Consider the following 27,558-nt stretch of genomic DNA (forward strand, 5'->3'; position numbering starts at 1 on the left):
TAGTAACTAGCACTGGGGCCACAAACAGCTCCACTTTAGCTTTTCATTTTCTCAATCCAAAGGCAAATAAATGCATGTTTAAATGATCACAGCAACTAACCACTGCTCCGGTGTAGTAACGTTCTGTTATATCTGCCTAGCAGACACCTGGGTATGCCTCTGCAGAAGAGATTTTGAAATGTTCACTGATCAAGAATGCTGTTGTTTTTTAAATGTGAGATGTTTTTTATTGCTAGTGCCTAATTTAATCTGAGGCCACTGGTGGCTGATGTGTATCTTAAAATCTGAGCTCCTGCAGGCATATAGTGTCACTGTATCTGCTAATTTAATTTTTATGAAAGGAAAATTTTTGTTTACTACAGATGAAAGCATGAAAACAGCTCCTCATTCCCCAGTTTTCCTCTCCCTTTACCCAAATATAAAAGGAAAAGGCAAATAAAAGAAATAGTTCTATATTAAAACAAAGGAAAAAAAAGTTAAAAATCCCTCTTGCTGCACCTGAGGGGCCAGGTCTGAGATTTAGACTTCGGAGAATGGTAGTTTTACTAGTCTGAGCTTCTGGATTCTGCCTGGAATGGAAAGGCCCACATTTCTTCTTGGGAAAGAGCAGACTGTGGCAGATGGTAAAACAGAAAAATTACTTTTGTGAGACTACGTTTTTCCAGTGTAGAAGGTGTTTCTTGATTTGGGTGTTGGAAGGAGGCTGAGAATGGGGTAGGTTGCAGTGGAGTCCCATGCACAGGTAGCTTGCAGAGGGTTCCTTTGCAGCGTATCCAGGGTTACCCTTCTGTGATGTCAGGTGTCCTAAATTTGGTTCTGACTCTGCTCTTATGGGTTAAGGTATAGCAGTCCTGTAGGTTATATGGGTTTTCTGTGTTCTTGCAAGGAACTTGTAGTGTGATGACTTGGAAAATAAGTTTTCTGTTTAAATGCCATTGCCTTTTGGCACCACGCTTCTGAGCTGACAGTGGTGCAGGATACTGTAATGCATTAACACAGTTCTGCTCCTACTGCTGCAAAGGAGCATCATTTTGCAGCATGTTTTGTTGAACAGGCTCTTAGATGTGATCATTTATTTAAGCCTTATATTTGGCTGCAGAACCAAATGGGATGCCTCTCCTGACATCGTTCTGGTAAGACCAGAAATGCAATCAGAGCTTTTTAACTGAGAACATCAAGAAGTGAGCCATGCTGAGGAGACAGGAGTGACCTTTGGGGTGATAAAGTGACCATGGTTGGTTGTACCAAAAGGGAAGTAGCTGATTCATTAAGCCACTAAGCAGAGTTCTCAGTTTGTAGACTAACCAGTGCTGTCTGCCCTCATCTGCTGCCACACAGCTCCCAAAACGACTGACCACTGGGCACTCATCCTTCTCAGTGTGCTGTATCCACCACTCCTGCCTGGATGCACTCCAGTGTGGACGCTTGAGCTGTTCCCACTCATCCCTTTTAAATGAAGTTGTCCCAACTGCCCTATCTGTGCCAGGATTAGTGTTTTGCCTTGGCACTGCCTTTTCCATGGTGGTGCTGCAGTCACTGGGGTGTCACTGCAGGGTTTGTGAGGGTTATTCACTGCTCACATTCATGCTGACAGAAAAGAACCAAAGCAACAAATATGCTCCAAATGCATTAAAAAAAGAAAAAAAAAAAAAAAAAAAAAAAGGAGGATGTCTGTTCTGTCACAGAAAGGCCTTTTACGTCTGCTCATGCTCTTGTCAGAAGAATTTTTTATCTTTGTGTTTACCCTTCTTTCTGGATTCCATGGGCAAAGGTGTACCCTTACTATTGGTATATGATGCTCCAGGAGAACACTGAGAGCTCTGCTGTGGGTCCCTACAGCTGGCTGACCCTTGGAATGGTGAAAGGCAGTGGTCTGAGAGAGTGTGCCTTCTTTAATTGAAAATGAAAAAAAAAAAAGAGCAATTTATTTTAGGTGTGGGGGAGAAAAACATGTGGAAAGCTTTTCACTTAACAAGGCTCCTCTGTGACATTTAGGCGCATTTATACAAATTAAAAAAGAATTTGGCACCTTCCCACCTCACTTATCAGGCTTGGAAGAGAAAAAGCAACTAAAAAGACAAGATTACTTGATATGTTGCTTTGTTTTGTTCACATGAAGTGTTGTGCCTGTTGATGTAGCCTGAATACTATTAGAGCCCACAAAGGGCCTTGATAGAGGAGTCATATTCAGTCAGGTTCAGGGCTTGCTTTCTAATGAGGAAGGATAATTATCGTGCCAATCTCTGATCTCTTTTTACAAGGCACATTTAATCTGAGGGAAGATAGGAGCATCTTTTGTCTCATACAGACTAGAGAGCAGGGCTAGCAGGTGTAACAGAGTAATCACTCTGAAGGATTTGTTCATTATTTCCCAGAAAGAGGGGAAAGTCTTTGTGTCGCTGTCTCTCCTATCTTCCCTGCTCTTGAGTTCAACTTGTGCAGTTTGATCGAGGTGGCCCCACTTCTCCAAGCACTTTTACTCAAAAACACTCTTGACAAGCATTTATTACTAGATTTGACAGCCAAGTAGTCTCCCTACCCTTGCCCCTTTCCTTAGAAAATTGGCAGTGTGTTTTGATGGGAAGCTGATAATGTGCAGTGTGCTCTGAGGCCCCTACTCCCTTGGCTACAGAGCTGCATGGCCACGGTTGTATGCTTGCTTCTGTTTATGTACATTATAAGTAATCTCCACAGGTGTGCGTGCTGCCTCTCTGGGTTCATATCATAAATGTGTCTTTTCTTTGAAAACACTCAGGTGCCCGTTCCAGGGGAATACATAATCAGTATACACTCTGTGAGATGTTTATTTTTATATAACTCAGCGCACTCATGTTTACAAATTTATGACTTCTGATTATATGGGAACTCTATGACTACAGGGCCAGCTGTAACTTGGAGAACTGTCCTGAGAATTCTTTTGTGTCTTTTTCTTAGTTGTAACACAAATTTCTGGAATTCCTGGTTTTGCATACTTCTTCATAACATAGATTATCTCCCTGTTTACCAGTTGGTTTCACAGTCTCACCAGAGGGCTTGCCACTAGTTTGGGAATGAATGGCACTGGATAGCACTGTGTAAATTGATTTTGCCTCAGGGAAAAAGGCAAACAGAACTAGATCGTGAAATATCACAATCTTAGGGAATTGAAGTTTCCTTTTAGGACAAGGTTTTTGGATTCTCAAGCAAGTTGGTCAGATACAGAAGCTTGGGAACAGCTCCAGCAAGTGTTTAAAGTGTAATTTCATTAAGATTTAATTTATTTTGTCTTTCACTTTTCAGTCAGTTCTTTCATAACATCTCAGTGGTTTTTGTTTCCAGCATGACATAGGCTTCTGCAGTGGGGGGATCACTTTGAATGTGAAGACAACTGGTGGGATAGTTGTGCTTTAGGTGCTGAGGAAGTGGGTTTTGCATGTTACCTGGATTACTTCAAGAGCAGTAATGGAAAAGTTGGCAGGATTCACTTGCTGGCTTTAGCTGTGAGCATTGCCAACTCATTGCAGCAAATGGAGAGTCTCAAAAAAAATCTCTCAAACTTGCCATTTTATACCTGCAGCTTATCAGTGTGTTGGTTTATAGATGGTTCAAGATCTTCTTCTTGTATACTGTTAGGTCAAGACCAGCGTATCTCGATCCCATCAGAATCTGAAGGCAGGAGCTGAAAAGGCAGGGTTTTTTGGATTGTAGCAAGGTCCAGCAATGTGGAAGAGAAACACTCTGACTTCTTTTAATTCATTCACACCATCCCCTGCAGCATAAATTTCACTAAACGCAGGGTTAAACACTAAAATTGCACTATTGGCTCTAAGGGGGGAAAACTGTGAGTAAGTCTGAATGATCCAAATCCCAGTGTCCAGCTGCTGAAACAACTGTTAAAACAGGTGTGTCTAATTTTAGCTTTTGAAACTGCTGGACAAAGTATTGGCTGTGTTTCAGTATCTTTTGCTTAAACAGGAGGCAGGTGGCATTCTCTGAACAAGCTGCTATTGAATTAAGGAGACCTATTAATATTAGTGAGTCAACTTAATTCTCCCAACCTGCTAACGAGCACTTTGGAAGGGGTTGGAGAAGAATGACAGGGAACCTTGAATAAACCAAAAGGGAATGGATTGTGGTGTGTGTGTTGTAGCAACAGCAGTTTCATCAGTTTAGGAGCATCTGTGCTACCCATCACTTTGCTGGCTGTTAGAATTTCTTTTGCCTGGGTGACCTGAGGCATGTATGTACTAGCTGTATTTTTTGAATGAAAGCATACTCCACTGGAGTAAAAATTACACATGAACATTAATAGATTGGCATTTGTGTGTGAGAGAATGTTAAAAAAGCCAGCAACCCTGCTGTCAGTAATTTGGGATTTTTGTTGCAAAATCAAGCATTCAAAATTGAGGCAAGCTGGAAATCCATGTAACATTTTCCCCCTTCTGCATTTCTTTCAGTCTTTTAGTCATATCAGGATCAGTATCATGTTCTTGTAGGCTCCCTATTTGTTTGTGAGCCAGAAAGAATCATTAAGGGAAACATAATTGTATAGATAGAAAATTCTGTAGTTTGTGAAACCTCTGCTTTAGTTGATACAAAAAATTTCTGTTAAATAATAAAGAGGAAATTGGAATTTTTAAAATAAAGAATCCAATGCTTAACTTGTTTCCCTAGCTCAGCAGCAGGGTTCTAAAGTGACACATTCTTCTTAAACAGCAATCAGTATGTTATAGATGTGAGGGCAGAAATAACAGATTGCTTTCAGTATATGCTTCTATACTGGTTTCTTTATGTCCCTGGGAACAACAGCTGTGGAAGCTGGTCACTATATGTAGTGGACTGTGAATCCCTCTCAGAAAAAAACCATGTTGGAAAGAATTAGAGGGGAGAGAGAAGATATTTAAAGAATGAGGCATTTTGTCATGTTCTTTAGGAGCATCTGATTGTGCCAAGGAGGGTACAGCTCCTCCAGATGTCAGCTATTTAGAGAGACACACACCAGAAGTTCTGTGGACAACAAATAATTGAATCCCACACAGGATGCTCTTCTTGGCAAGAGAAGAAATGGGAGTGAGTGGGTGAGCCTGTGTGTGTTACTGTGCAGGATGGGATGGGCAATTACAAATATGGGAGATACGGAGAAAAATGAAGATGGGTGGAGGTAAAAATACCTGCTAAATGCCAGCTGTCCCACTCAGATGGAGTAGGATTTTTGCCTGGTTGTCTCAGGGCTTTGTCATGTGTGATTTTAACCATATTTTACCATGATTTATGTAACCTAAGTTATGATAAGCTCTGTATAAACATCTGGATATGTATTATTTTCAGCCTGTAACTAGCAGCCTGAGAAAACCCAATAATGAGAGTGATTTGCTGCAATACAGCTTGCTGGGGAAAAAAACACCAACAAACCAAACACAAATTATTAGATCATTCTTTGCTGAAAGCAGAAGTTTTTCATAGCTTTATTCCTTTAGATGATTTTTTTTTTTTAAGAGTATTTTAAAGCTCAGAAGTCTTTCTGGGGATGGGTCAAAGGGTTTCAAAGAACCCACAAATAATTAGACAGCTTGGGGCTTCCCTCAGAGGCCACCATTTCCCTTACAGAAGTTGGAAACATGCTGTTCTACTGGTTTTGAAATTTATGCTTGTGTAATATTTTCTTCTTTCCTCAAACTTCATTAGATAATTGATTTATTTTTCCTGTGCAAGCTTTGTTCAGTGTTTGGCTCTTTGGATACAGTGTTTGGATACAAAAGCAATGTTTGTAGTGGGGAAGAGTGGAATTCTACCTGTGGGGTCTGGCTGGTCTAGGTTCTGTTGCCAGTGCCAGATGAAATCTCCCATTTCCAGTGGAGAATAATGCTTCATCAAAGGGGAATAGAGTTACTCACCTTTGAAGGATTCCTTCTGGACCATTCTGTGCAAGTGTGGAAATACAGCGTTATTTCAGTCTGTTCTTCTGGGGAAATCATGTTTGTACAATCACTCTGCCCATCACCCCTTTGGTTGCCTGGCCAGCAGCCACCACATTTGACAGGAGCATTAAAGCCCCAGAGATACTGAATTCCTCCAAAACCTGTTCCTCATTCCTGCTGAGGAGTAAGGGCTGGCCCACCAGCTTGCAACTCTGAACTTGCATCAACACAGACTGCCTCTTCCTCAGCCAAAGCAAGACATGAGAAGGAAAAGAGATGAAAAGTGTTACAGTGGGGAAAGGAAACATGACAAAAATCAGAGCACATCAGAGGAGGGAGTGTGAGAGAACACAGGGGAAACCAAAGGTCATACGGTGACACTGTGGTGAATAGAGGAGGGCACACACGGCACAACAAAGGGGAATCATAAAGCCTCATTTCCTCATCAGTTATTTCTGTAGTTCAGCTGCTTGTAGAACAAACATTTTTTTGAGGTAGCCAGGAATATCAGATGCCCTTGTTTTATCTGCCTGCTGCTACATTTCTGATGATAACACCTAGTGTAGGGGCTGGTAGTGGGTAAGTAGTGCAAGAAAATGTGTTATACAGAGCACCTGTGTATCTGCTTCTTTTGATCACATACTGCTTTCTGTCTCTTCGGGGGTTTTTTTGGTAGCTTGGGCTGTCACAAAATAGCTACCTTCAGATTTCTGTGCAGGAGGAGATCAGAATGCAGAGATAAAGACAGCAACGAAATGATTCACAGTTTAGTCATCCTGAAGACCACTCACATTTCTTTCACCCTCACAGTACCCACCATTCTTCTGCCAGTACCCTGGACGAGTCAGTGGCAGACTGCGTGTTGCCGTCCTGAGTGCTCACTTTAGGTGACTAATAAAAAAGTGAGGGGGGGTAAGTGTGGCATCTACTTAAAATTGTGCAGACCTAATTATAATTTAAAGGGTTACTTAAGGGATATATTGGACCAGGGTGCAGATGGCTTTTGTATGACAAATTCATATAAAAATGGAAGAAATCAAGAAGTGTGGTTCTTGAAGTGAGTTCCCTCTTTCCCTTTTTTTTTTTTTTTGGTTTTTTTTTTGGTTTTTTTTTGTTTTGTTTTTGTTTCTTCTGTAGCTGTCCTGAGCTGATGGTCTAGGGAAGAGATAAAGAGGCTAAAGAGGAGAGAGCAAAGAAATGTGTGCGTGCACATGTGTTTGTATGCATTTAAGGGTTTTTTTGGTTTTTTCCTTGGCACTTTACAATGAGTAGCTGGATTTTTTGTTGGTTCTATTCAATAGATAGTACATCCACGCTGGTGGCAGTTGTATGCTGCCTATCACTGAGGGAGTTTGCTACTCCTTCCTTTTGCTTCCATCTCCCAATTTTCATGGCTGTGTGGTGCCTAAAGCCCTTGTACTCCTGTGACTGTACTTGCTCTGGTGGTGTTTGCAGCTCCAGTGGGATTTGTTGCTGCGGGGTGCTTTCCCTACCATTTTGCTCAAAGACTAGGGTGCTGGGCAAAGGGAAGTGTTCAGTTTGAGGAAGTTGGCTTTTTGTATCCATGTGAATACTGCAAACACTCTTTGAATTACATGTGAGTGGGGGGATATGTCAAGTCAAGGAAGCTGCTGGTGCCTCAAGAGACCTGCAGCTCTGGGGGAGCTTGTGTGGGTGGAGTTTGAGACCTGGAGAATGACAGGAGAGGAGGTGCTTCACAAGGAGAGTAATGTTTTTAAAGCAGTTCATGCTCCTTATTCTCACTATAGTGCTTTTGTTGAACTCCTCAGCTGGAGGCCAACTATCCCAGTAAGGTCCCTGATCAGCAGCTGCAAATGGACCTGGAGTGTATTCTGCTTCCATCTGTTTAATTTGTTTGTGTGGGTGCATTGCATGTCTTGAGGCCAGGGTCCTTGGTAGTATTACACATATCAGCAGGGAACAGGTAGTTGATGCTGTATAACTGCTCATCTCAGCATAATACTGCACTTCCTGAGAGTTGCAAAACCTTTTAAAAGTCTCAGTGCAAAAGTCCTAGGAGCCTGTGGACCAGGGCATTGTGGTATTTTCTATGTTACAGAATATATAACTGGGAATAGCTAGCACAGTGCTAATATGAGCTCTCCTCTGTGCAAGAGGGGCAAACAACTTACAAGAAAGGTAAACAGGAGTATCATCAATAAGAGATGTGAAATCATTGTTCTTATGTTTCCAGTGCTCATAAGACTTTGTCTGAAGGACTGCATCCAGTCTAGGACATTGCACTTCAGGAAAAATGTAGATACTTTGAAAAAGTCTCTTGGAAACCAGCAATAATGAGCAGAGTCTAAACCCCATAGATTGCTAAGGAACAGCAGAGCAAATGTCCTTGTCTGGGGAGGAGGGACATAGCAGAAGTCTTCAAATATGTAAATAGTGTCTGCAAAGAGGAAGGAAGTAATCTTTCTTGTATGATAGAGAAGAAATAACATCTCAATATTGCAACTGAAAATGTGTGTGTATATGTATGTTGAGGATTTACAGATTGCTAGGAAGGGAATATATAGAACACTAGTAAATCAGACCAGTTTTAAACTTTAAACCAAAACTCTGCTGAATTCATTGAGTAGCAACATAGTTTATGCTAATGGTTAATTCTCAAATATTATCATTAATTATTGCTTTATATACAAGACTACAGAACTGTTATCCTTTAACATTTATGTCCTAAATTAACTGTGACTATATAGTGCCACTGAGCTGATTCTCTACACTTAGCACTGACAGCTACAGTTCTTGGTGGTTTCAGCTGCAGAAGAAGAAGTGAGAAGTAGAGAAGGATGAGAGAAGTTGGAAGTGATGCTGGCTTGTCATCTTCCATATCCTATTACCCTTTACATACTTGATTCTTTAATGCTATTTTGATCTCCCAAAAATGGGATCTTCAACTGCCAACAGTCCTGCTTCTCTTGTTCTTTTTTCCCCAGACATGCTTCTTGCCTGTTAGCAGGATGCCTGTCTGTTTGCATCCCTTATGCTTATCTTGTCCTTTTTTGCAACTTTTTGTTGCCTGGATGCCTCCTATGAGCAAATAAGTATGTCTTGTTTGCCTGTTTGGTGGTCATGTTGTTCACATACTTAGCAAGATGCTTATACCAGAACGTTGCAGTATATTATATAGTTACAATATTTTAGTATGTTTATATCTGGGCAGAAGAAAAGCTAAGATTAATTATATCCTGATTAATGCATTTGTAATTCATAAGTGTCACATGTGACTTCTTTGACTATGGCAGATTTATGAGAAGGAGGAAAAGAAAAACAGTTGATAAAGTTGAACACTGGCATATATTGCTTCCAGAGAATTGATTCTTCATCATTACACTTTGAACATCACCAAGAGTCTTGTAGACAAAGTTTATACTGCATTGGTGGAGACAGGGACAACATAGCCTCTTAGGGTACCTGTCTGTCTAATCCATAATGAGCCTAGTTACTTGGAGGGGAGAAGTTTGTCTCTTCTGTGGTTGAGAGCAATTGAACTGTGTACTGTGTACTCCCCTGTGCAGGTCATGTAGCACAGGCACCACACGTGAAAACAGCTGTCCCCTCTGGGCACGGAGAAGGCCATCTAACAGCTTATTGTTTGTTATACCTTAGCCAGTAAGTAATTTGATACAGACCATGCAGAATGGGCTCTTTCAGGATTAAAAGCAGAAGAGAGTTGCTCCCCACAGCATCTTCTTTTGTCCTTCAAATTTTTAGCTTTGGCTGCTCTGACCTTCTTTTTCTTTTCATCTCCTGCACACTGACAAGGTATACATCTTAGGAAATTACACCTACCAGCAGCTCCCACGCAAGGAGGCTTGGCTGCTGGAATCAGTTCTCTCTTTGTCGGGTGGTGAGGCACTCATGTCATTGAAAGATTTCCCCCCTGTATCTTTCTTCACTTTTAATTCTTTTTTTTTTTTTCGGTGGCTGAATGACCACAGCAAACACCAGTCACCTGGCAGTTATTGCTGTGAGTTGAACAGGTTATTACAGGCAAAAGCCAGGCAAAGATAATAGATGGAAGAGAGAAGAGGAGCAGAGGGGAGCCTGTGCACAGTGTGTATTACAGAACTCACTTTTCATTAGTACAGAAGTCAGTTTAAAGGAGCAAAAGCAACAGTTTTTCCAGCTTTTCTTTTCTGTGTCAGACAAGATTTCTTTGAGGGCAAAAGGAAAAATAAGTCTTCTTTCTGCTTTCATGGATAAAATTAAAATAGTTCCCTATTTATCTCAGCAGGTATTTTATCTCCATCTATTCTCTGTGTCTTTCTACTTCAGCCTTTCAGGTGCTATTTAAATATTAGAATTCAGAACTCTTAAAAATAATTTCCCAGCTGTTCCACACTAAGAATTCGTGCCATAAATGTTAGTTCTGCAGTGCTAATATTTGCCCTAGTGTGTAAGGCACTAGGCTTGCAGGCCTTCCAGATCTAAATCTAGATCTGCAGAATAGATACGGACAAAATTACAGTAGGCAGCACATCTGCAGCTGCATCTAACCTCTTGCTGCTGTGAGAGTCACTGAAGGCAAGGATCACAGCAGTGTGTTACCCCAGGCAGGGCTCACACCTAGGCTGGAAACAGGCTGTTCCCCTTCACCTTAGACTTGCCAACACCAATTCCAAACATAAAGACAAGAAGGTGCACATATCTTTTTGTTTCCATAAACACGGTAGCTACATGCATCCATAGTATCAGTTGCTGAGAATTAGGCTAGAGATGAATTTTGCTCAACATAAAAGCAGGCTAGTCACAGACCTGTAAGAGGGGGCTGGTATGAATGATGGAAATCAGTTCTACAGGTAATTACCATTTTACATACTGGTATACTTAGTGAAACATAGGTAGTAGAAGTGTGAATTCTGTGAATGAAACATCAGAAAAGTAAACTGGTGGGTTCTTTTTCTTCATTGGTGATTCAATAATTATCTAAGGTCAAGCAGTGGGCAACTCGGATTTTTTCGAACTTGGCCAGTGTTTTAGTTTCTCTAATCTTTCTGAGTCTGAACAACCTTTGATAAAAAGTCACATTGCCAAAAGTGATACAAGAAGTCCAAGCAGGTTCTGTTTCTCTGCCTGACAAGCTTTGAGCAGCTGCCATTGAGCCCAGCTTCTACTGAGAATAAAAGAGATAGATGCAGTTCCAGCCTTCCTGGAGAAAGAAGCTCTGCAGCCACAGAAGATCAGTTTTTCTTGTGAGATGAGTCTGTCTGGCAGCATATGGCTGAAGGACAGACTAGAGCCTGCTTACCCCACTAGGGTACTTGGATAAAGTACTCTAGAGGCAGGGACTAAAGGATTGGTGAGACAGAAGGGGAGATGGTTGGTACTTGAATAACAGAACTTCCTTATGATGATCAAAATAACCTAAACTTGGGCATCCTTTATTTAACACAAATTTCATTCGTAATTGCTGACCTGGTGGAGGTTTGAGGTGTGGGAAGGATTTTGTCCCAATTTTTGAGGGAGCTTTAGAAGAGAGGATGCTCACTGTGTCTTGTGCAGGTGATTAGGGGTATCTCTGCAGCACTCTCTCCTGTGAAGGAGAATTCCCAGGGATGATGGAGTGAAGAGCTCCCATGCTATGGGCTGAAAGCATGGACTAGACACTCCTGTGTCAAGGCACTATTACCAGTGCCTTCCATTCTCTTAGGTTTACAAACTAGGAGACTGGCCAAGAAAAAGGTACTGTTTGCTCATAAAGCTGTTCTGACATATGTTGGCTCATGCCTTTCCAGCAAGTCTTTAATCTCTCCAGGGAAGGGACTCTCAGCTTGCGTTAGTTTATATAGTGCTGAGTGGATCATCCTTTATACATTATCCAACAAACAGGGGCAATTTTAACATGTTATTGTCAGTTTGCATTAGCAAATCCTGACATTTCCTCTTTCCCAATTATAGTTGGTTAATGCTTATCAAAGAGATATGCTGCTGTATTTGTGCGCCAATGCACTTGTTCTTGCTTGTTTCCACCAAGATGGAACTCTAGGTGTGTCAGAATGTCTGAACTTTTTGGCCCTTCAATTGGATGTTTGGTAGAACAGAATTTGTCTCAGTGGTTACCATTACTTTTGGCTCACTTACTGCTAGCTCAGACTAACTGGTTGTAATCAGCTTGCATTTTTCTTCTCACAATTGAACGCCAAGGGTCAGATTTCCCTTCACTGATGTCAATCTACTGGCTCTGTTGAGTTTATCCACCCTGACATAAATGAGAACAAAACTAGGTTCTAAAGCTTCTATATTAGTTGCTTTTGGCAATCTGTGGTCCCTTGGAGCTGAGCAGAAAAAAGAATACCTGCCCTGTGTTACTGGTAACATGTAAGGCATATGCCTCAACTTTTGTGGGTAACTGGGCATACTGGTTGTTAAAGAAGAGCACAGAAGCCCTGAGAAAAGGTTGATGCTTTTTTTTTTTCCCAGATATAGAATAAAATTGAGAACTACAGAGACTGCACCAACTTGGTTATATGCAAAAGAAGCACTGCACACAAGAAAAAGTACTGCATAACAGCAGCTGTGTGCGTACTTTTCAGCCCTGTCCTGGAGCGACCCTCCCTTTTCGCTCTGGATGAGCAAACACTGATAATTCTTTGGTGCTGCTGGGTCCTGCCTCTTGAGGCTGCCTGCAGAGAGACAGTGATGACAAGGACAGTGGGGCACCAGGGACTAGTCTCAGAGCAGTTAATTCTGCCAGCAGTGCTGATGGTCTTACCAGATTTTTGGTCACTGCTGTTGTCAGCAGAATTTGAAGCAGCTTGCTAAAGACAAAGGTGTTTATATGCCAGTCCTAAGTTCTCTACAGCATGCAATTCCCTCTGGTATTTTATTTTATTTTATTTTATTTTATTTTATTTTATTTTATTTTATTTTGTTTTGTTTTGTTTTGTTTTGTTTTGTTTTGTACTGTATTTTAACATCATAAGTATGACATGTTTTCACGCTCCTTTGTGTTTTTGGGAAAGTAAAAAAAATAATGTAACTGTTTGGAACCTTGAGAGAAGCAGATGAGTCTGGGAAAAGCTTCTGAGTGACAGACTGTTCTAGCTGACCTTATTCTCTTAACCTCATTATATAGTAAAGCACCTTGTTTTGTTAACTGTACCTTGTTAGCTTCTACTGGGTGGAGGCAAAGCTGTCCTCTGTCTGGCAGGGACCCTGTGTTGATAAATGCTAATCAAGTTTCCCCACTGGACCCAGTTTAAAATATCTGTGATTTTACAGCAGTGATGATTTTTCAGTTTCAAGTGCAGCAAAGTAATTTAATAGGAAATTGAGAAATATAGAGAAAGTTGTACTTGCTCCTTTAAATAAGGTTGAGTACAAACTCTTCCTGGGCTTGAAGATGACTGGGTCTCTTTCTGGGATTCTAAAACTCAGAAACAATTGCTTTATTATTTCTCATTTCTACAGATTATAGTGGCCCTCTGCTCTTTTAGTAAAAGAAACAGGTGTCTAGGAAATAAGAATTTTCTCATACCTGTAGGGAGCAAAGTATCATGGAAACCATTATCCTTTAAGGGGTCCATCTTGTTCTGAAGACACAAGAGCATTTAGAAAGACACTATATTTACCCAGATTAAACAAACTAATATCAACACAACAAAGCCAGCCTCTTTTGAAGTAAATCTAGTGGGAATAATATTGAAACGTCACTTCTGACTATAAACTTCCCCTTGCCACCCAAGAGGAAAACTGCAATTGAAATCTGCCCTCTTTCTGCAGTGGTGCTGCTAAATAAATGAGTCACCTGTGAACTATAGGGCAGTAAATACACCCACTGACATCTCATAAAGCAAGGCAGAGTGAAGTTCCAGTACTTTATGGTGTCACCAGAATCTTATGATATATTTATAGCTAGCTTCAGAGGTTCTCCTTTTTTTCATTATTTATTTTTATGGTGTACTCCTAGAGTTTGGTTTTCTTGGCCCTTCTCATTTTTGCCTAAGGCAGTTTACCCACTGGTTTCCAGCAAAGGAAGGTTGGTGGGCAGAATGTAGAGCAAACCCCCATCAGAGGGGCAATACACAGCCACTCTATTTCTCCTGTTCATGGACTGTCCAGGCATTTTCTGTCTCTAGCCCGGGCAGTCTGAAATGACGTTCACCTTTGTATGTCCTACCAGCACCTAAGCTGGTACCTCTGTATGTGGGAAGGATTGGTGGCAGATTGGATGAGGAAAAGGATCAGTGATTTGTTTTGGAGCTTGGTGATTTGTTGTCCATCGAGGGCTCTGCCTCCCGCAGCAACCATGCTGGTAGGTGGCCAGCATGATTGAGTATGGACAAGAGGATGTGTCCTGTTGGACTGTTAAAAGGGAAATAAAAGCTGAAGGGTGCTACCTCAGTTTAGTCAAAGAAACAACCTCTTCTGTTATCTTCTCATTTAGTAACAGGGCAGATAGTTGTAGGACAGGCCAAGGAGTGTATCCATGCAGTTCCCCTGGTCTTACCTCTTGAATTGCACTTTCTAAAACATATACATTTTCCACACAAATGAATTGTGTGGAAATTGTGAATGAATTTTCCCCCACTGCCTCCTGGAAAAGCAGCATTGAGTCCTCAATGTTTAAACCTGTAACACCTGTAGCCCCTTTGACTGATCCTGTAATATGTGATATGTTCTGTCCTTTTTGTAATGCTGTAGCCAGAGAAAACAGAAAGTAAAAATGATGGGAGGCAGATCTTTGTAGCATTGCTTATCTGTTGCATTAATTATCTGGGTCTGAAACTCATTCAGATTTCCTTTATTTTACAAATCAGCTACTCAGTGATGTGTATTAAATACATGTGCTTCCCCCTTCCCCTAAATCAGGCTCCCCGCAGCTTAACTACATAATAAATTTTTCAGAGTACTTTGTCTGTGGACTGTGTGAAAATTAGGACTTCTGTGAAGGATTCAAGGGTGCTAGCTGACTCATGGGTCAGCAGCCCTTCAAGGGTGTTATGACAGGTTATATTGCCCCCTTCCCCCAAGTAATTAAGAGCAGGGAGCTTCTTCCCCACAAAGACAGCATCCTTCTGGGTATCCCACCACATATATGGCAGCAACTTCACTTTCCTCAACAAAACTCAGAGCCAGAAGTTGTCTTGCACAGATAAAACTGCTTTGTGCCCTCTGTATGGCACTGCAAACTTGCCATCCAGGAGGCACCTGCACTACAGGTTACTCAGTCCTGCCTCCACCCCTGTGACCCATTGTCAGGAAACCTGATATTCATGTTTTAAGGCTAGCAAATGGCCACCAAATCAGTCAATTAGTTTATACCAACAGCATGTACTGCTTGGGATGGAGAATCTCACTGTCTGTTCAGTTTCCGTGTCTATCAGTCACTCACCGGCACTACATGAGTGAGCCTCTGTTTCCTTATCTACAGAATGGCAAAGTAATACCTAAAGCTGTTGAATGTCTTCATTAATAAAAGATTTTAAAGCACGCTGAGATTCTTAGGTGGCAAATGTTAGATAAATGTAAAGATAATATTCTTGCTTTTCACAACTACTGATTAAACCTAGCAAAACACCAAAGCATTTTTGTCTGCTTTAGCGCCTGATTCAGATCACTTATAAGTTACTAGAAAAATAAATTACAAGCATATCAGGCTCAACTAAAAGTATTAGGCGTGCAGCTCAGGCTGATCATTACAAGTTACTGACATGTTGTACCAAATTGAGATCAATGACTGAAAACACCGCACCTCAGCGTTAGGGAATACTCGAGTCTAACAGCAGGTTTCAGAGGCGCATGCGTGCACACCTACAAACACGCTTCTAGAGGGGAAAACAAGAAAACTTACAGTCATAAACAATTTATTCGTTTGTATGAATAAATGAAAGGGAAGGAGGCGGTGCAGTGCAAGGTGAGTCCTGGGGCTGGCTGGCTGCTTTTCAAAAGCTCCTTATTGACTCCCTGAGTGATCCTGTGCAAGTCACTTCGCTCCTGGTGCTTTGCCTTCCCCAGTGTGGCTGGGGATTTTTGCCATGCAAATTGATAGGCAGTAAATTACTAGGTAATGCTACTGCATTGTTTATTAATTTACGGGCTGCAAACTCCGGCTGCATTCCTCGCTCTCCGAGGATTAAGTACAGATACACCTGCTTGGACTATGCCTAGTCTTGCAGGAGCATTTAAAAAAAAAAAATCTGTAAGAGCCATTGGGAGTTTTAAAGAGCGCGGTCATTCCTCGTTCCTCCTTTGCTCCTGAGCAGCTGCGGCTGCAGGACGAGCCCTGGGACAGACGGCGCGGGGGGACGGCGTTATTTCAGCGCATCCATCCCGGGGCCGCAGCCGAGGGCTCCCCGCGCCGGCTGCCCCCGCGGCACAGCGGCACAGCGGCACGGCGGCACGGGAGGAGGGCCCGTCCCCGCACGGACGGGGTGGGCGCCTTTCCCCAGGGGCCGCTCGGGGCAGGCGGGGCCGCTCGGGGCAGGCGGGGCTGCTCGGGGCAGGCGGGGCCGCGGGCGCGGCTGGGCGGCTCCGGTTCTCGGGCTCCGGTTCCCGGTGCGCCCGGCTCCGGCAGCCGGGTGTTGGCGGGGGCCGGGGGCGCGCGGGACCGCACGAGCGCATGAATGGCGGGGGCGGGGCCGCGGCCCGGCCCCGCCTCCCCGGCCGGCCGGTCCCTCTGCGCAGCGCTGCCGCCGCCGCCATTGGCCCGCCGGCGCCGGGACATTTGCATGCGGCTCGCCCATTGGCGGAGCCGCTTCCCCGGCCGCCCCGGCTGCGCTTCACCTGCGCCGCCGAGTTGCCCGCACTTGGCGCCGGCCGCCCGCACCCACCCCCGGCTCCGCTCGCTCCGCGCCCGGACCGCGCCGCCCGCCCCGGCCGCTCCGACGCGCCCGCCCGCCCGGGAAGACCTGGCGATGCGCTCGACGGCTGCGCAGGGTTAATCGGCTTGAGCCCTCGGTCGCCTGGATTCGGTGGAAGGAGGATAACGATCTAGATCGCTCTGTGTGTGCGTGTGTGTGTGTGTGTGTGCGCGTGTGCGTGTCCTAGCAGTTCTGCATTGCAACACTTGCTAGTGGAGAAGCAAGAGAAACCCCCTCCCCGGAATTGGGATAAAAAAGAAAAATCAAAAATTTACCTGGGGTCCCTGGTTTATTTCTTCTTTTTCGTTTTTTTAATAGTCCCTCTCAGCTAAGTGAGAGACAGGGATCGCAGGCAGGGAAAAGTCTCAAGGACCCCGTGATTCTGGAGAAACCCGAACAGGACCCTCGTGCGGACATGTGCGGCTTTCCTGCGCACTCCTGGAGGCTCGGTACGGCCGCGGGGTTCCTGCCACAGTAGATCCAGCCCTGGGAAACGGCGCGTCTTATTCGTCTCTGTGTGGTTACTAACCTTCCCCCATCCCTCCCCTTCCGTGCTAGCACTCGCTCTCTCGCACACACACTGTCTCTTTTCTTGAGCACACACGCACCCCCCTAGAACATCGGAAGCGACTCTCCTTTCTGCTAGCATGGGTCCCCTGGCATCATGAACGTTGTTCTCTCTCCCCGGCTGGAATTCAGACTGCCCGTCTGTAGGTGTCTTGTGCCTTGACCATGCACCTGAGAATAGACCCCAGCATTTCCCCGGGACGCCGCCCCGCTTGGACCCTGTGGATGTGCTCCCTCTTTTGGGGATGTATCGTCAGCTCTGTGTGGAGTTCCTCTAACGTGGCTTCTTCTGCCTCCTCTTCCTCGTCTGTTTCTCAGGCTCAGTATGAGCATCACTTCCACGGCAGCAAGCACCACTCTGTGCCTATCTCTATCTACCGCTCCCCTGTCTCCCTCCGAGGAGGACACGGTGGGTTCCCACTCTTGTTTCTTTCTAACCTTTTTGCAGAGCAGTTGGAGCAGCCGAGGGGGAGCAGGGACGATGGCTGTGTCTCCGGGGTGGGGGGTTCTCCCTGCCCCTCATATTTCTGCGTTAGCTCCCCTCCCCGTTAAGCCTGCACTCCTCCCCTGCCCCCTCCCGGGCAGATCCTAGGGCTGGGGGCACACCGCTCCGAGAGCCGCTTCTCCGGCCGGTGTGGGCCAGCAGCACCGAGGGTGGGGGCCGGGCGGGCTCGGGTCTCTCCGTGTCAGAGGCAGCGCCGAACGCCTCGGGACGGCGGAAGGGCATCCGCTCCCGTCCCGCTGGGATCCTGCGATGGGGAATCGCTAACTCCCTGCCTTGTAGCGGCTGCCACGGTCATTGCAGCAGCGCATCTTCCCCGCCGGCCACCCTCGTTTCCCGGTCGCCCGGCTGCGGGAGGGCCAGCCGGGGGCTCGGGGAATTGCCGCCGCCGCTCCTCCCCTGCCTGCGCGCTCGCAGCGTTCCTGGGTGAGGATGGAGAGGGGTGTACAAAAGAAAAGGCTCATTCCTGCTCCTGCCTTCCTGCTTGGTACCTTTCTTTCTGGGAAACCCTGGGGTAGGAAATAAATAGTAGGGAGTAGGTTTTCACTCTGGTAGCAAGGGAGACGTGGAAGAGGGTGTCTGAGAGATGCCAAGAGAGAGTGAGAGGGCCAGCATCGTGCCCCTGAAATGCTTAACAGCACTTAGCAGCTGGACCTACACAGCCTCTTACCCAGCTCTCTTAAGTCTCCCCACCCCGACAGGAGTTGGCCTAGGCCTGTCTGCCATGGGGGCTCTCCCTCATCTCCACCTTCTCCTGTCTTCTGTCCTTGTCCCTTAGCTTCTGTTTTCAGTCATGTCAGCTGGGAGAGGGAGGCAGGCCAAGGCCTGGCCCTTTCCCTTCAGGGCTGCAGGTCAGGGTCAGGTTTGGCCTTCCATTACAGGAGTATTCACCTAGATTCACATTTGTGCAGGGCCAGAAGAAGATGAACTGGTATCAGAAATGAGGCATGGGAACACTTTGAAGAAGAGGGAAGGGAAGGAGGGAAGAGCTCTGGCACAGTTGGTCGAAATGCCGCATGACATTGGCTGCAGCAGGCACTATAAGGGTGTGCTGCAGGGCTGTGTCAGGGTTGCATGGATATTGAAACCTGGAGCACCCCAGATGAGTGCTCAGATGACCAGCAGAGCAGTCTGAAGGATTCAAATGGCACAGCGATGAATGGGTATCCAGTGAAAGCTCTAGGTGCGTTGGCAGGGTTGTGGAAGAGGCTCGGTATTGCAGGTGTGAGTTGAGGCGCATTGGAGAGGGAAAGGGCTCAGGAACACAGCCAGGAGGCAGATGCTGCAGGTCACAGCCGAGCACCAGCGGAGCAGGGCTGTGCTAGCAGGAGGTGCTCTGGCAGAGCTGCTGGAGGGCACTGGGAGAGGGTGACAGGGAGCTCCGCAAGGGAGGTCGTCGATGCTGTGGCAGTGCGGGAGGGGGAGCCCAGGGCACTGCAGAACAGCACCGTGCTGCAGAGGCGAGGGCTCAGGACTGAAGTGCCACTGGGTGCAGTAGGTTGAGGGGGAGGTGTTCAGCCGTTTCTGCAGACACCAGTGGCACTATCCTTTCAGCCTGTCAAACTCCCACTTCTGCTCCAAAGTTCACATCCATCCTAAAATGCAAGAGAAACATTTCGGCCCCACATGGAAAGGGAACCAATGCCATGTCAGAAATCAAGACCATCTGTTAAGCACCACCCATGTGAAACTCAGTTATGGGTTATTAATCACTAGCAGCGGGAGCCCTGTTATTTGCAGCAATGCTTGAGGACCATGTGAGAGAGTCCCTGTTGTGCTAAAGTAAGAAATATGAAGGATCAGCCAGTCACTGCCCCAAAGGGTTTTCAACATCCCAGCTTCTGTAGCTCAGTTCTGTGATGAAAGGGGACAGCAAAGTCTGGCTCGTGAAGAAAAAAGGATGTCAGAAAATGTGATAGTGTTTGGCTTTGCTGTAAAAGTCAGGCAGTAGTCTATGAGAGTCTACAGTGTGCTTCCTGGTCAAGAAATGATAGCTCTTTTCTCCTTGATGGCTTTTCCATCTGCCCTGAAAGTCAAGCAAAGCCTCATTTAAGAGTCAGGAGCAAAAGCAGTTATCAACTTCAGTGAGAAACAGGCATTTTTTCTCTTTCTGTGAAATGGGTGTCCCCATTGCAGAAAGGGATCAAGGGAAATAGAGAGCTGAGGCTAGTGCATAAGACAGTGTGAGTTGTTCGGTTTTTTCATGGTGGTTTGTTGTTTTTTCTTTCCCCTCATCATGCCATATAGCAAAGCTGTCATAAAACCCCCCTTTGGCCGTGAACAAGGGGGTGAATGGGGTGGACTGAGAGAGGGAGATTGAGAGAGAGAGAGAGAGGAAGAAGAGGCCACAAAGACAGCTGGTCTTGGAAACATGCATGGTTTATTTTTGTGTGTTCTTTCACTGTCGCACAACAGAGGCCCTTGGAACTTGGATCTGTAACAGCATTGAGGAGTCAGATTCCAAGGAGGCTGTGCATTCCCTGTGTTTCCTGGGGTTTTGATTATTTGTTTTTCCTAGAGGTAAATAAGAAATTCTCCTAGAGGGAAATAAGAAATTCAAGCTGCCCTGCTATGTGTCTACGTTCATACAGGTTTTGAAAGGAATCAGATCAGGATCATGGCCACCCTGCTGTGTTGTCTTCCAGCCCCACAGTGCTGACCACTGGGACTCAGTCTTGTATTTAAACATGTTTTCCTTTTTTTCTCCTACATCCCAGTGGACTTGAATGTGTTTGAAGAAGCAAATTAATATCTAGCACAGAGGAAAAAAAAGTCTCATGAGCAATGAGCACTTGTTTGGAGTCTGTGTCTAATGCTCCTTTAAAATGAGAGAAAAACCTTGTGGCTTACCTTGAGCAGGACTGGATCCAGATCTGGCAGTCGCTACTGTGCTGGTGTAATGAGAGTTAATTCTGAAATCACTGACCTGGTGCTTTACAGTAGTTGGGCTGCAACCTGAAAATGCAAAACTTGGCACAGCACATCTTCTCAAGGAAAAAGTCTTTCTAACAGGTTTACCTCCTTGTCAGCAAGGGAGTGAGTCTGGCCAGGCAGGGGACTTCAGCAAGTTAAAACAAATCTTTTTTCCTTGTGAGGACCTTCCTTGACTAGCAGAATCTTTATCCCTGAATAATAGGAAGGGAAACCCTTGATTCCTTTTTGTTTCACTAGGGGATTGTGAAACAGAGGGAGGAACAGAGGGCTGTGTTTATTGAAAGTTCACAAGTGCTGAATTCTCCTGTCTCCCCTGGGCTATTCAGCACCGTGCTGGGTCAGCTGCTTTACGGAGCCTGCAGCAGTGACTTCACAGCCCCTCTTTCCACATCCTCATTGCCTCAGCTGATGAATAATATGTGCCTCTGGTTGACAGATAAAATGAAGGGATTTGTGCATGTTTGGTCTTAGTGATGAATTCATTAATTTGCTTTCTCTTTTTCTCCTCCAGCTGTTTGTTCTCTGGCTGTCCTTAATGGCTGCGGAGCAGGGGTGCACAGAGGCGATGTGTGATGCCTTGTGCATGTTGCCCCTGCCTTCAGGGACTGCTCTGCAGCTATGGGAACAATGGTGGGCACAGGATAGTTTCTCTTCATGTTCACTTTGTGGGGCCTAGGCTAGCCCAGGCTGTTGCACTAGTCATAGGAAAAAATGTGTCTGTTGTGAGAACTGGTAGTGAGCAATCATCAGACCTTGTAAGTATAACTATCAGGCCTGAATCAATTCTTAGAAGTTCTGTTATACATATGAAGCATTTCCTTCTCTTCTATCTCTTTTAAAAATCAGCAAATGAGAGTGAATGCTTGGACAAATGAAGTGAGTGTTTCCATAAAATAGGCAGGTATTCTGCAAACCAGTGTCAAAGATTGCCACACACAGCTCTAGCGGTATACCCTTTCTGAAATACATATGTCCTTGCTGCTCCTCCAGTGTGAGCTATTCCACATCTCAAGAGTCTATGTTCTTGCAATCCTGCTTTTCATGATAGGAAACAAATTCCCCATCCTTGGCACTGCCCATTCCCCAGTACAAAGCAGGACCTTTCCTGGTCCTCCTTCACCAAGAGATTACTTTGGGCAAAGATTGGTAGCTTTAACAAAATGGACAGAATCACTCTGTATAGAGCAGCCAGTGATCCAGCAAAATGAACTTCACTCACAGCTGAAATTAAAGTTGCAATTAAGTTCTGCAAAGGTGAAAAGCTAGGAGTCTGTCTTCTTTCTGTGGCTTGCCTTTATTCTCATATCAACAATGAAGCCTAGGTTTTGGCAAAGACTGCTGCTACTGCTGTATGCCCGAATGTTTACATTCCCTTCCTCAGAGATATTAACAATGATTAATTATTTTTAAAGGAAATCTACTTAAATCATCTCAAGCAGGCTATCCAGAAATCAAAGCATCCAAACTCACTTGGAGTTTTGAGTGATCATAGCTGGGCTTTTCCCTCCCTGTGCTGACTCTGTAGCTCTTCTGAGAAAACACTGTTTTCAGGAGTTGAACACAGAAAAAAATCTGTGTTCAACTACTGAATGTACAAAGGTATGTTTCCTCAAAATGGGGTTGCTGTTTGACTTACCCTTTGCATGATTTTCTATGAAACCATTTCTGATCATGTGCTTTGACTTCTCATTCTGTGCCCTGTATTAACTGTTCCCAACTGGGAATAGTTTGCATTGATCTCCAAAACTGATGTTAAAGTCTGTTCACCTGGTACTTGTTCTTAGGAGATCCCAATGATCTTATGAGATCTGGACATGAGAAACTTATTGTTGAACCCTGTCAGTCTTATTTAAAATATTTGTATCTCTGCTCTTTGGAACGTTGCTCAGACCAATAGTGCTGAAGGTACAGTCTCTTAAGATGTGTAAAAAAGCCTGCTCTGAAAGCTACTTTGTGCTTGCTCAGTATCTTAGCACATTTTGCAAAAGGGGGAATGCTAGTCCTGGTCAGAATTAGATCAGGGCGTTCTTCCTCCTGGTATTTCCTTTGCAATTTAGACTGGAGAGAGGTTTCTTTTCTTTATTGTTTCTGCTTTTGGGTAATACAGCCCTGACTTTTCAAGCAACTGCTTGAAAAGCACATTCTGCTACAGAGGTGACTACATTTGGGACAGATGAAGGATCCTGCTGTATACTTTGTATAGGCATTGATGTTGTAAAGAATATATGGTTATGTGACATCACCCATGTAGTCGGAATACTGCAGAATGAGAATGTTGCCTTTTATAATATTTCTACATTTAAAATATAAGATTTTTTTCCCTTAATAATTCTGGCTAGTTTTTCTTGTTGTTTTCTTTTTCTTTTCTCTTCTTTTGCCATGGCATGAAAATATATGTTTGAGCAGTGTTATGACAGCCACTGGGTTATTATATACTGTGTTGTTGGGAGCTCCAAATTCCTTAGACATCTCACTAGAAGGAGGAAAATGCACCTAGGTCATGTAGTGTGGCAGTACTGACAAGAACAGAACAGTCTCCTGCTGGTGGTGGGGAAGTTCCATGGTTTGCCATACCGAAGGTAACCGAATAAAGAGCTGGAGCTTCTAAGTGCAAGGAGTATAAGCTTTTTCTGCAAAATACAAAGGATGACTATGCTTCTGGTTTTTTCCTTTTCCATGTGCTGTCCTTTAAGAAGATGAGCTCTCTGTGTAGTTGCCCAGGATGACAGTCCTGTGCTGATTGGCTGTCTTGTGATGGTTTCTTTTTTGTGTCTTTCTTTGTGGTTTTGTTTGTTTGTTTTGGGATGGTTTTTGTTTTATTATTTAATTTTTCTTGGACTTACTCTCCTAGTGGTCTTTGATGACCTTTGATGACCTCTGATGAAAGGTCCTTTGTACTAGCAAAAAAAAAAAAAAAGATGGTTTTCATGTCTTCTGTGTAACCTCTGTACACAAGACAACATGCAGTTGACCGATGGCTCTGATTTGTTGTATGACCTTGACTGGACATTTCTTCACTTTCTGACTTGTTTTCTTCATCTGTGAAATGAGGAAAAAAACCCATTTTTTCACCTAGGTGATGTGAGCAGTTCTGGTGCATCTGTGTGCTTTGAGATCTCTGGCAGGGAGCCATAGAAATGAATGAAACCCTGGTAGTCCTCTTGGGCTTTAGATGTCAGAGAGCCTTAAAAGAGCAGTCTGCTTGTATCTCTTCTTGAAGGACAAGCAAGACACCTTCAAATTCTCAACATAGGTCCTAGCAGCGTTTTCCCTTATGGCTTTAAAGCTGGACAGGCTTTAGTGCCAAATTCTGAAGGAGCAGGAGAGCATTTTGGCAGAGTGCTGGCTGTGCAAAACTCCAGGGAGCTGCTGGAGCCGGGGACCTGTGATTCACCGTGGCGCTCTCACCACTCTTGCATATTACCTCTCTTGCATTGTGTGTGTATGTGTGTTGTTTTTGCACATTAAAACAACTACTTATATCCCTGTGAGACTTTTCTCCCAAACTATGAATTTAAAGTACTTCCGAAACTGTCTTTTAGAATTTGAATATAATTATATGCTTTGGGTGTAAATTGTGGTTTTTGCTACATAAGAAACTAATGGAAATGATCTGCCTGTTCCCGTAGTTTACAGATTATATGCTTTATATCTGGGGATGTATATTTAGGCTGCTTTTCTGTATGGTGTATTAAGATGAAAATGAAGTTAGTGTGAGCTGCAGTGGTTGCGCAGCATGAATAGTGGGACTGATAAAGGACATTACTAAATTGATCCAGTGCTTTGTTTTACTTTATCATCTCTTAGTTTGGCATCTTTCATCTTTTTGCATTCTTGATGATGGAGGGCAGAAGAGGGGAAAGTATTTTACAATCTACAGAGGGTCTCATGTTTGCAGATCAAGGGACAGGGAGAATGAATCAGAAAGATGTGAAAATATTGCTAAAAAAAGACCCTTTACTTATTCTTTGAATACCACGTGGTAAAGAATGAGGGAAGACTTTGTTTTCCAGAGGGCTCAGGAAGAGAGTACCATCTACCATCAATTTAGTCAGCAGCCCAGGCCCCATTTAAGAACTTCAGAGGGAACCAGGTTCTGTGCTATCCTTGGAACTTGATTTTGAATTTAGAATAAATTCAGCATATTAATCAGATCAACTTCTTGGAAGATTATTAATAGACATTAATCAGATCAAATTCTTGGAAGGGGCGGGGAGGTGAAGTTTGGATTTTTTTCCAGAAGTTCGATCTTTAACGTCATGCTGCATGACAATAACTGATTTTCTGGACATGTTTGGTGAACCCTTTGTCTCCTTGCTCATCTGCTGCACCGCCCAGTGAGTGTTTTCATGGCTTCCTGTCATGTCTGGATCCTGCAGTTACAGCAGTCTGCTGCTCCTGCTCCAGCTGGTTTGCTTAGTAACTCCAGCCAGTGGAGACTTTACAGGAGTGACATCTGGAAATTTCTGTCTAGCTGGTTCTGCGTGTTTGCTGTCTCAGCTATCAATGTTTGAGTGTACAAAAGTCCTCCTTTTCTGATGAAGAATTCAACCATGAGGACAAATCAGCAGAGTATGAAATTCCCCAAGTAGTGTTGGGAAGTCACCTACAGGGTGGTTAGGGGAGACAACATGTAATAGATACAATAGACCTGAAATTGTTGAGGAAATTTAAGTGCTTCCAAAGAAGAGGATTAAATAAAAAATAGGAAAAAGAAAAAGAGAAAAGAAGAAAGACCTGACTAATTTAATTTGGTTGTTACATTGACTGGACTACACATAGAAAATGGGTTCTGCCAAGGTCTCTACTTGACTTCTACTCTGGAAAGATTCTCACTCCCTGATTTAACGCTTAGGAATTCCTGTGTTTATTGTATTAAAGCCTTCACCTTTTGTATCTTCCTGAGTTATGGTGATCATCTGAGACAGTTTTACTCCAAAGATTCTTGGGGCTTGCAGTTATATATATGGGGGATGTTTTCTTACTTACAAGCACAGTGGGTCTTTTAGTATCTGGGAAAATGAAAGTGGAAACAGTAGGTGGAAAACTGACATTTTTCTCTTTATTTGTTCTTGATTTACTTGCCTAATGGTAGCTCATCTCAGCTTTTCTCATATTCTGATTATGCTACTGATAATGATGATGTTCTGTGCTTTCACAGGAGAGTTTGTCATTCACTGATGTTCACTGAGTATAGTGTTTAGGACTGCTGGTGGCCTGGATAGGACCTGGAGTGATCCTCGGTTTATGTGGCCTACATCTGGTCATGTGCTTGTGTAACGTCTCTGCAGGGTGACCTCTGCTCCCCAATGTCATCTGTTCTTTGTCGTTTAGTAATGAATGCCAAAGCTATTCTAAGTTTCCCTGATCTTGCTCCCCTGTCTACAGTCCAGCATATTTCTGTCAGTGTAAGTTTGGAAGATACTGATGGCTTTGAATGCCTTTTCACTTTTTATTATCTCACCATGGAGCCTGCTCTCCTTCCTGTCCTCTCATGCATTCAGAGGCAGTTCATTAGAGGCAAGGAAAAGACAAAGAAATTAATTTTCCTTGAGAAATGTATTCAGCACCTTATAGAGGCTTGAAGAAGAGAAACAGAGCAAAGAATTCTTACTAACTTGTTTTCAAACTTTTTTTTTCCCCATGGAGAGTCTGGAGACAAAAAGTGTCTGCCCTACAAACATCCATTTACCTTGTAACTTAATTTTCTTATGATAGGCATGATGAACATGCCAGGATTACAGGAGGCTGGAACAGAATAAGGTGATGGGATCCTTCAGAATAGATGTGCATTTGCTTAGTATAAAGATAATCTATCTTGTAACCAAATATCAAGATGGCCAATTCTGCCAGTGGCGTGTATCAAGCTTATTTCAATTCAGGTAATTGCTATTCCAGACAGGTTAATTTGTACTTAACAAGCCATATACTCAGCTACTTTTCCTGGCCCAGTCATTAGGAAATATACACTGGCAAAATGAGTAGCCTCCCCTACTGGTCTAATTAATACTTGCTATCTGTTTGAAAAATGGTCAAAATGTGAGCCTTTTGTACATTCCTTGGTGAGAAATTTTGCCACTGATGTCATTGAAGCCATATTCCAGTTGTTAATCGGCAGTGCTGGAGAGGGTTTTCCTCAGCAGCAGCATGGAACAGAACTGAAGACAGGGACTCCCAAACATTTTCCCTAGCTCTGCTCCTGGATTACCTTGATATACTGGATGGTGAATCATACAGTGTGAGGGGATTCAGTTTCTTTATGCTGTAGTGCAAAAATATGATGATTTTTTAAAATCTTGTTCGATGCTGACATAACACATGTGAAGAACTATATTGTTACTTTTCTTCCCAACGTTCTGGAAAGGTATCTTCAAACTTCAGCCAAAATATTTGGTCCTTGGAATTTAAGGGTCATAGTATGATTCCTGTTTTTTTCTTTGGAAGAAGTCCTGAGAAGGATGGGTTCCTTTTTAGGAGGCCAGTTCTGCAAAGAAATACTGATTCTCATCCTAAGAATACATTGTCAGAAACATGGGAAATGCCTGAGCTGTGGGGTTAGATGCAGTGCTTTGTTTCAGTGCTTTCTTTGTGAGAGCAGTTTCTGCTGCTGGTGAGGGTTTCATTTACTGCTTCAAGGAGCATTGTGGACACGCATTTCTCTTTGCTGGTTTTAGAAATCTGAGGGGATTTTTTAGACCAGTGACCCAAAAGCTGACTGTACACCCTAACTTCTACTTTCATTGTCCTTGTTGGCTGTCTTCTGCTTCTGTCACAAGTTTCATTTTGTCTGCAACTGTTCAATCAATTCATTTTACCAAAAATT

At 43.9% G+C, this 27,558-nt stretch overlaps 1 protein-coding gene and 1 long non-coding RNA gene across 12 annotated transcripts in view; one reads left to right on the top strand and one right to left on the bottom strand.

The window, feature by feature from the left end:
- LOC134551451 (uncharacterized) overlaps positions 1-17,243 on the bottom strand; it is a 39,301-nt gene extending 22,058 nt beyond the window's left edge. Inside the window, exon 1 of one of the 2 annotated variants that reach the window (XR_010080576.1) lies at positions 17,008-17,235. This is a non-coding gene — a long non-coding RNA (uncharacterized LOC134551451). Of the gene's footprint in view, positions 1-17,007 lie in introns of both variants that reach the window. The other variant, XR_010080577.1, reaches the window with a different exon arrangement.
- The window catches only part of NRXN3 (neurexin 3), a 906,050-nt gene that overhangs the window by 540,329 nt on the left and 338,163 nt on the right, over positions 1-27,558 (top strand). For 2 of the 10 annotated variants that reach the window (XM_063399095.1, XM_063399096.1), the window contains exon 1: positions 17,344-17,708. The exons of the other annotated variants lie outside the window; for them this stretch is intronic. In XM_063399095.1, coding sequence (XP_063255165.1) covers positions 17,465-17,708 — 244 coding nt within the window. In that variant the 5' untranslated portion in view covers positions 17,344-17,464. Of the gene's footprint in view, positions 1-17,343; positions 17,709-27,558 lie in introns of those variants that run through there. 10 annotated transcript variants of the gene reach the window in all.

Source organism: Prinia subflava, chromosome 5, assembly GCF_021018805.1.
Source record: "Prinia subflava isolate CZ2003 ecotype Zambia chromosome 5, Cam_Psub_1.2, whole genome shotgun sequence".
NCBI classification, from domain to species: domain Eukaryota; kingdom Metazoa; phylum Chordata; class Aves; order Passeriformes; family Cisticolidae; genus Prinia; species Prinia subflava.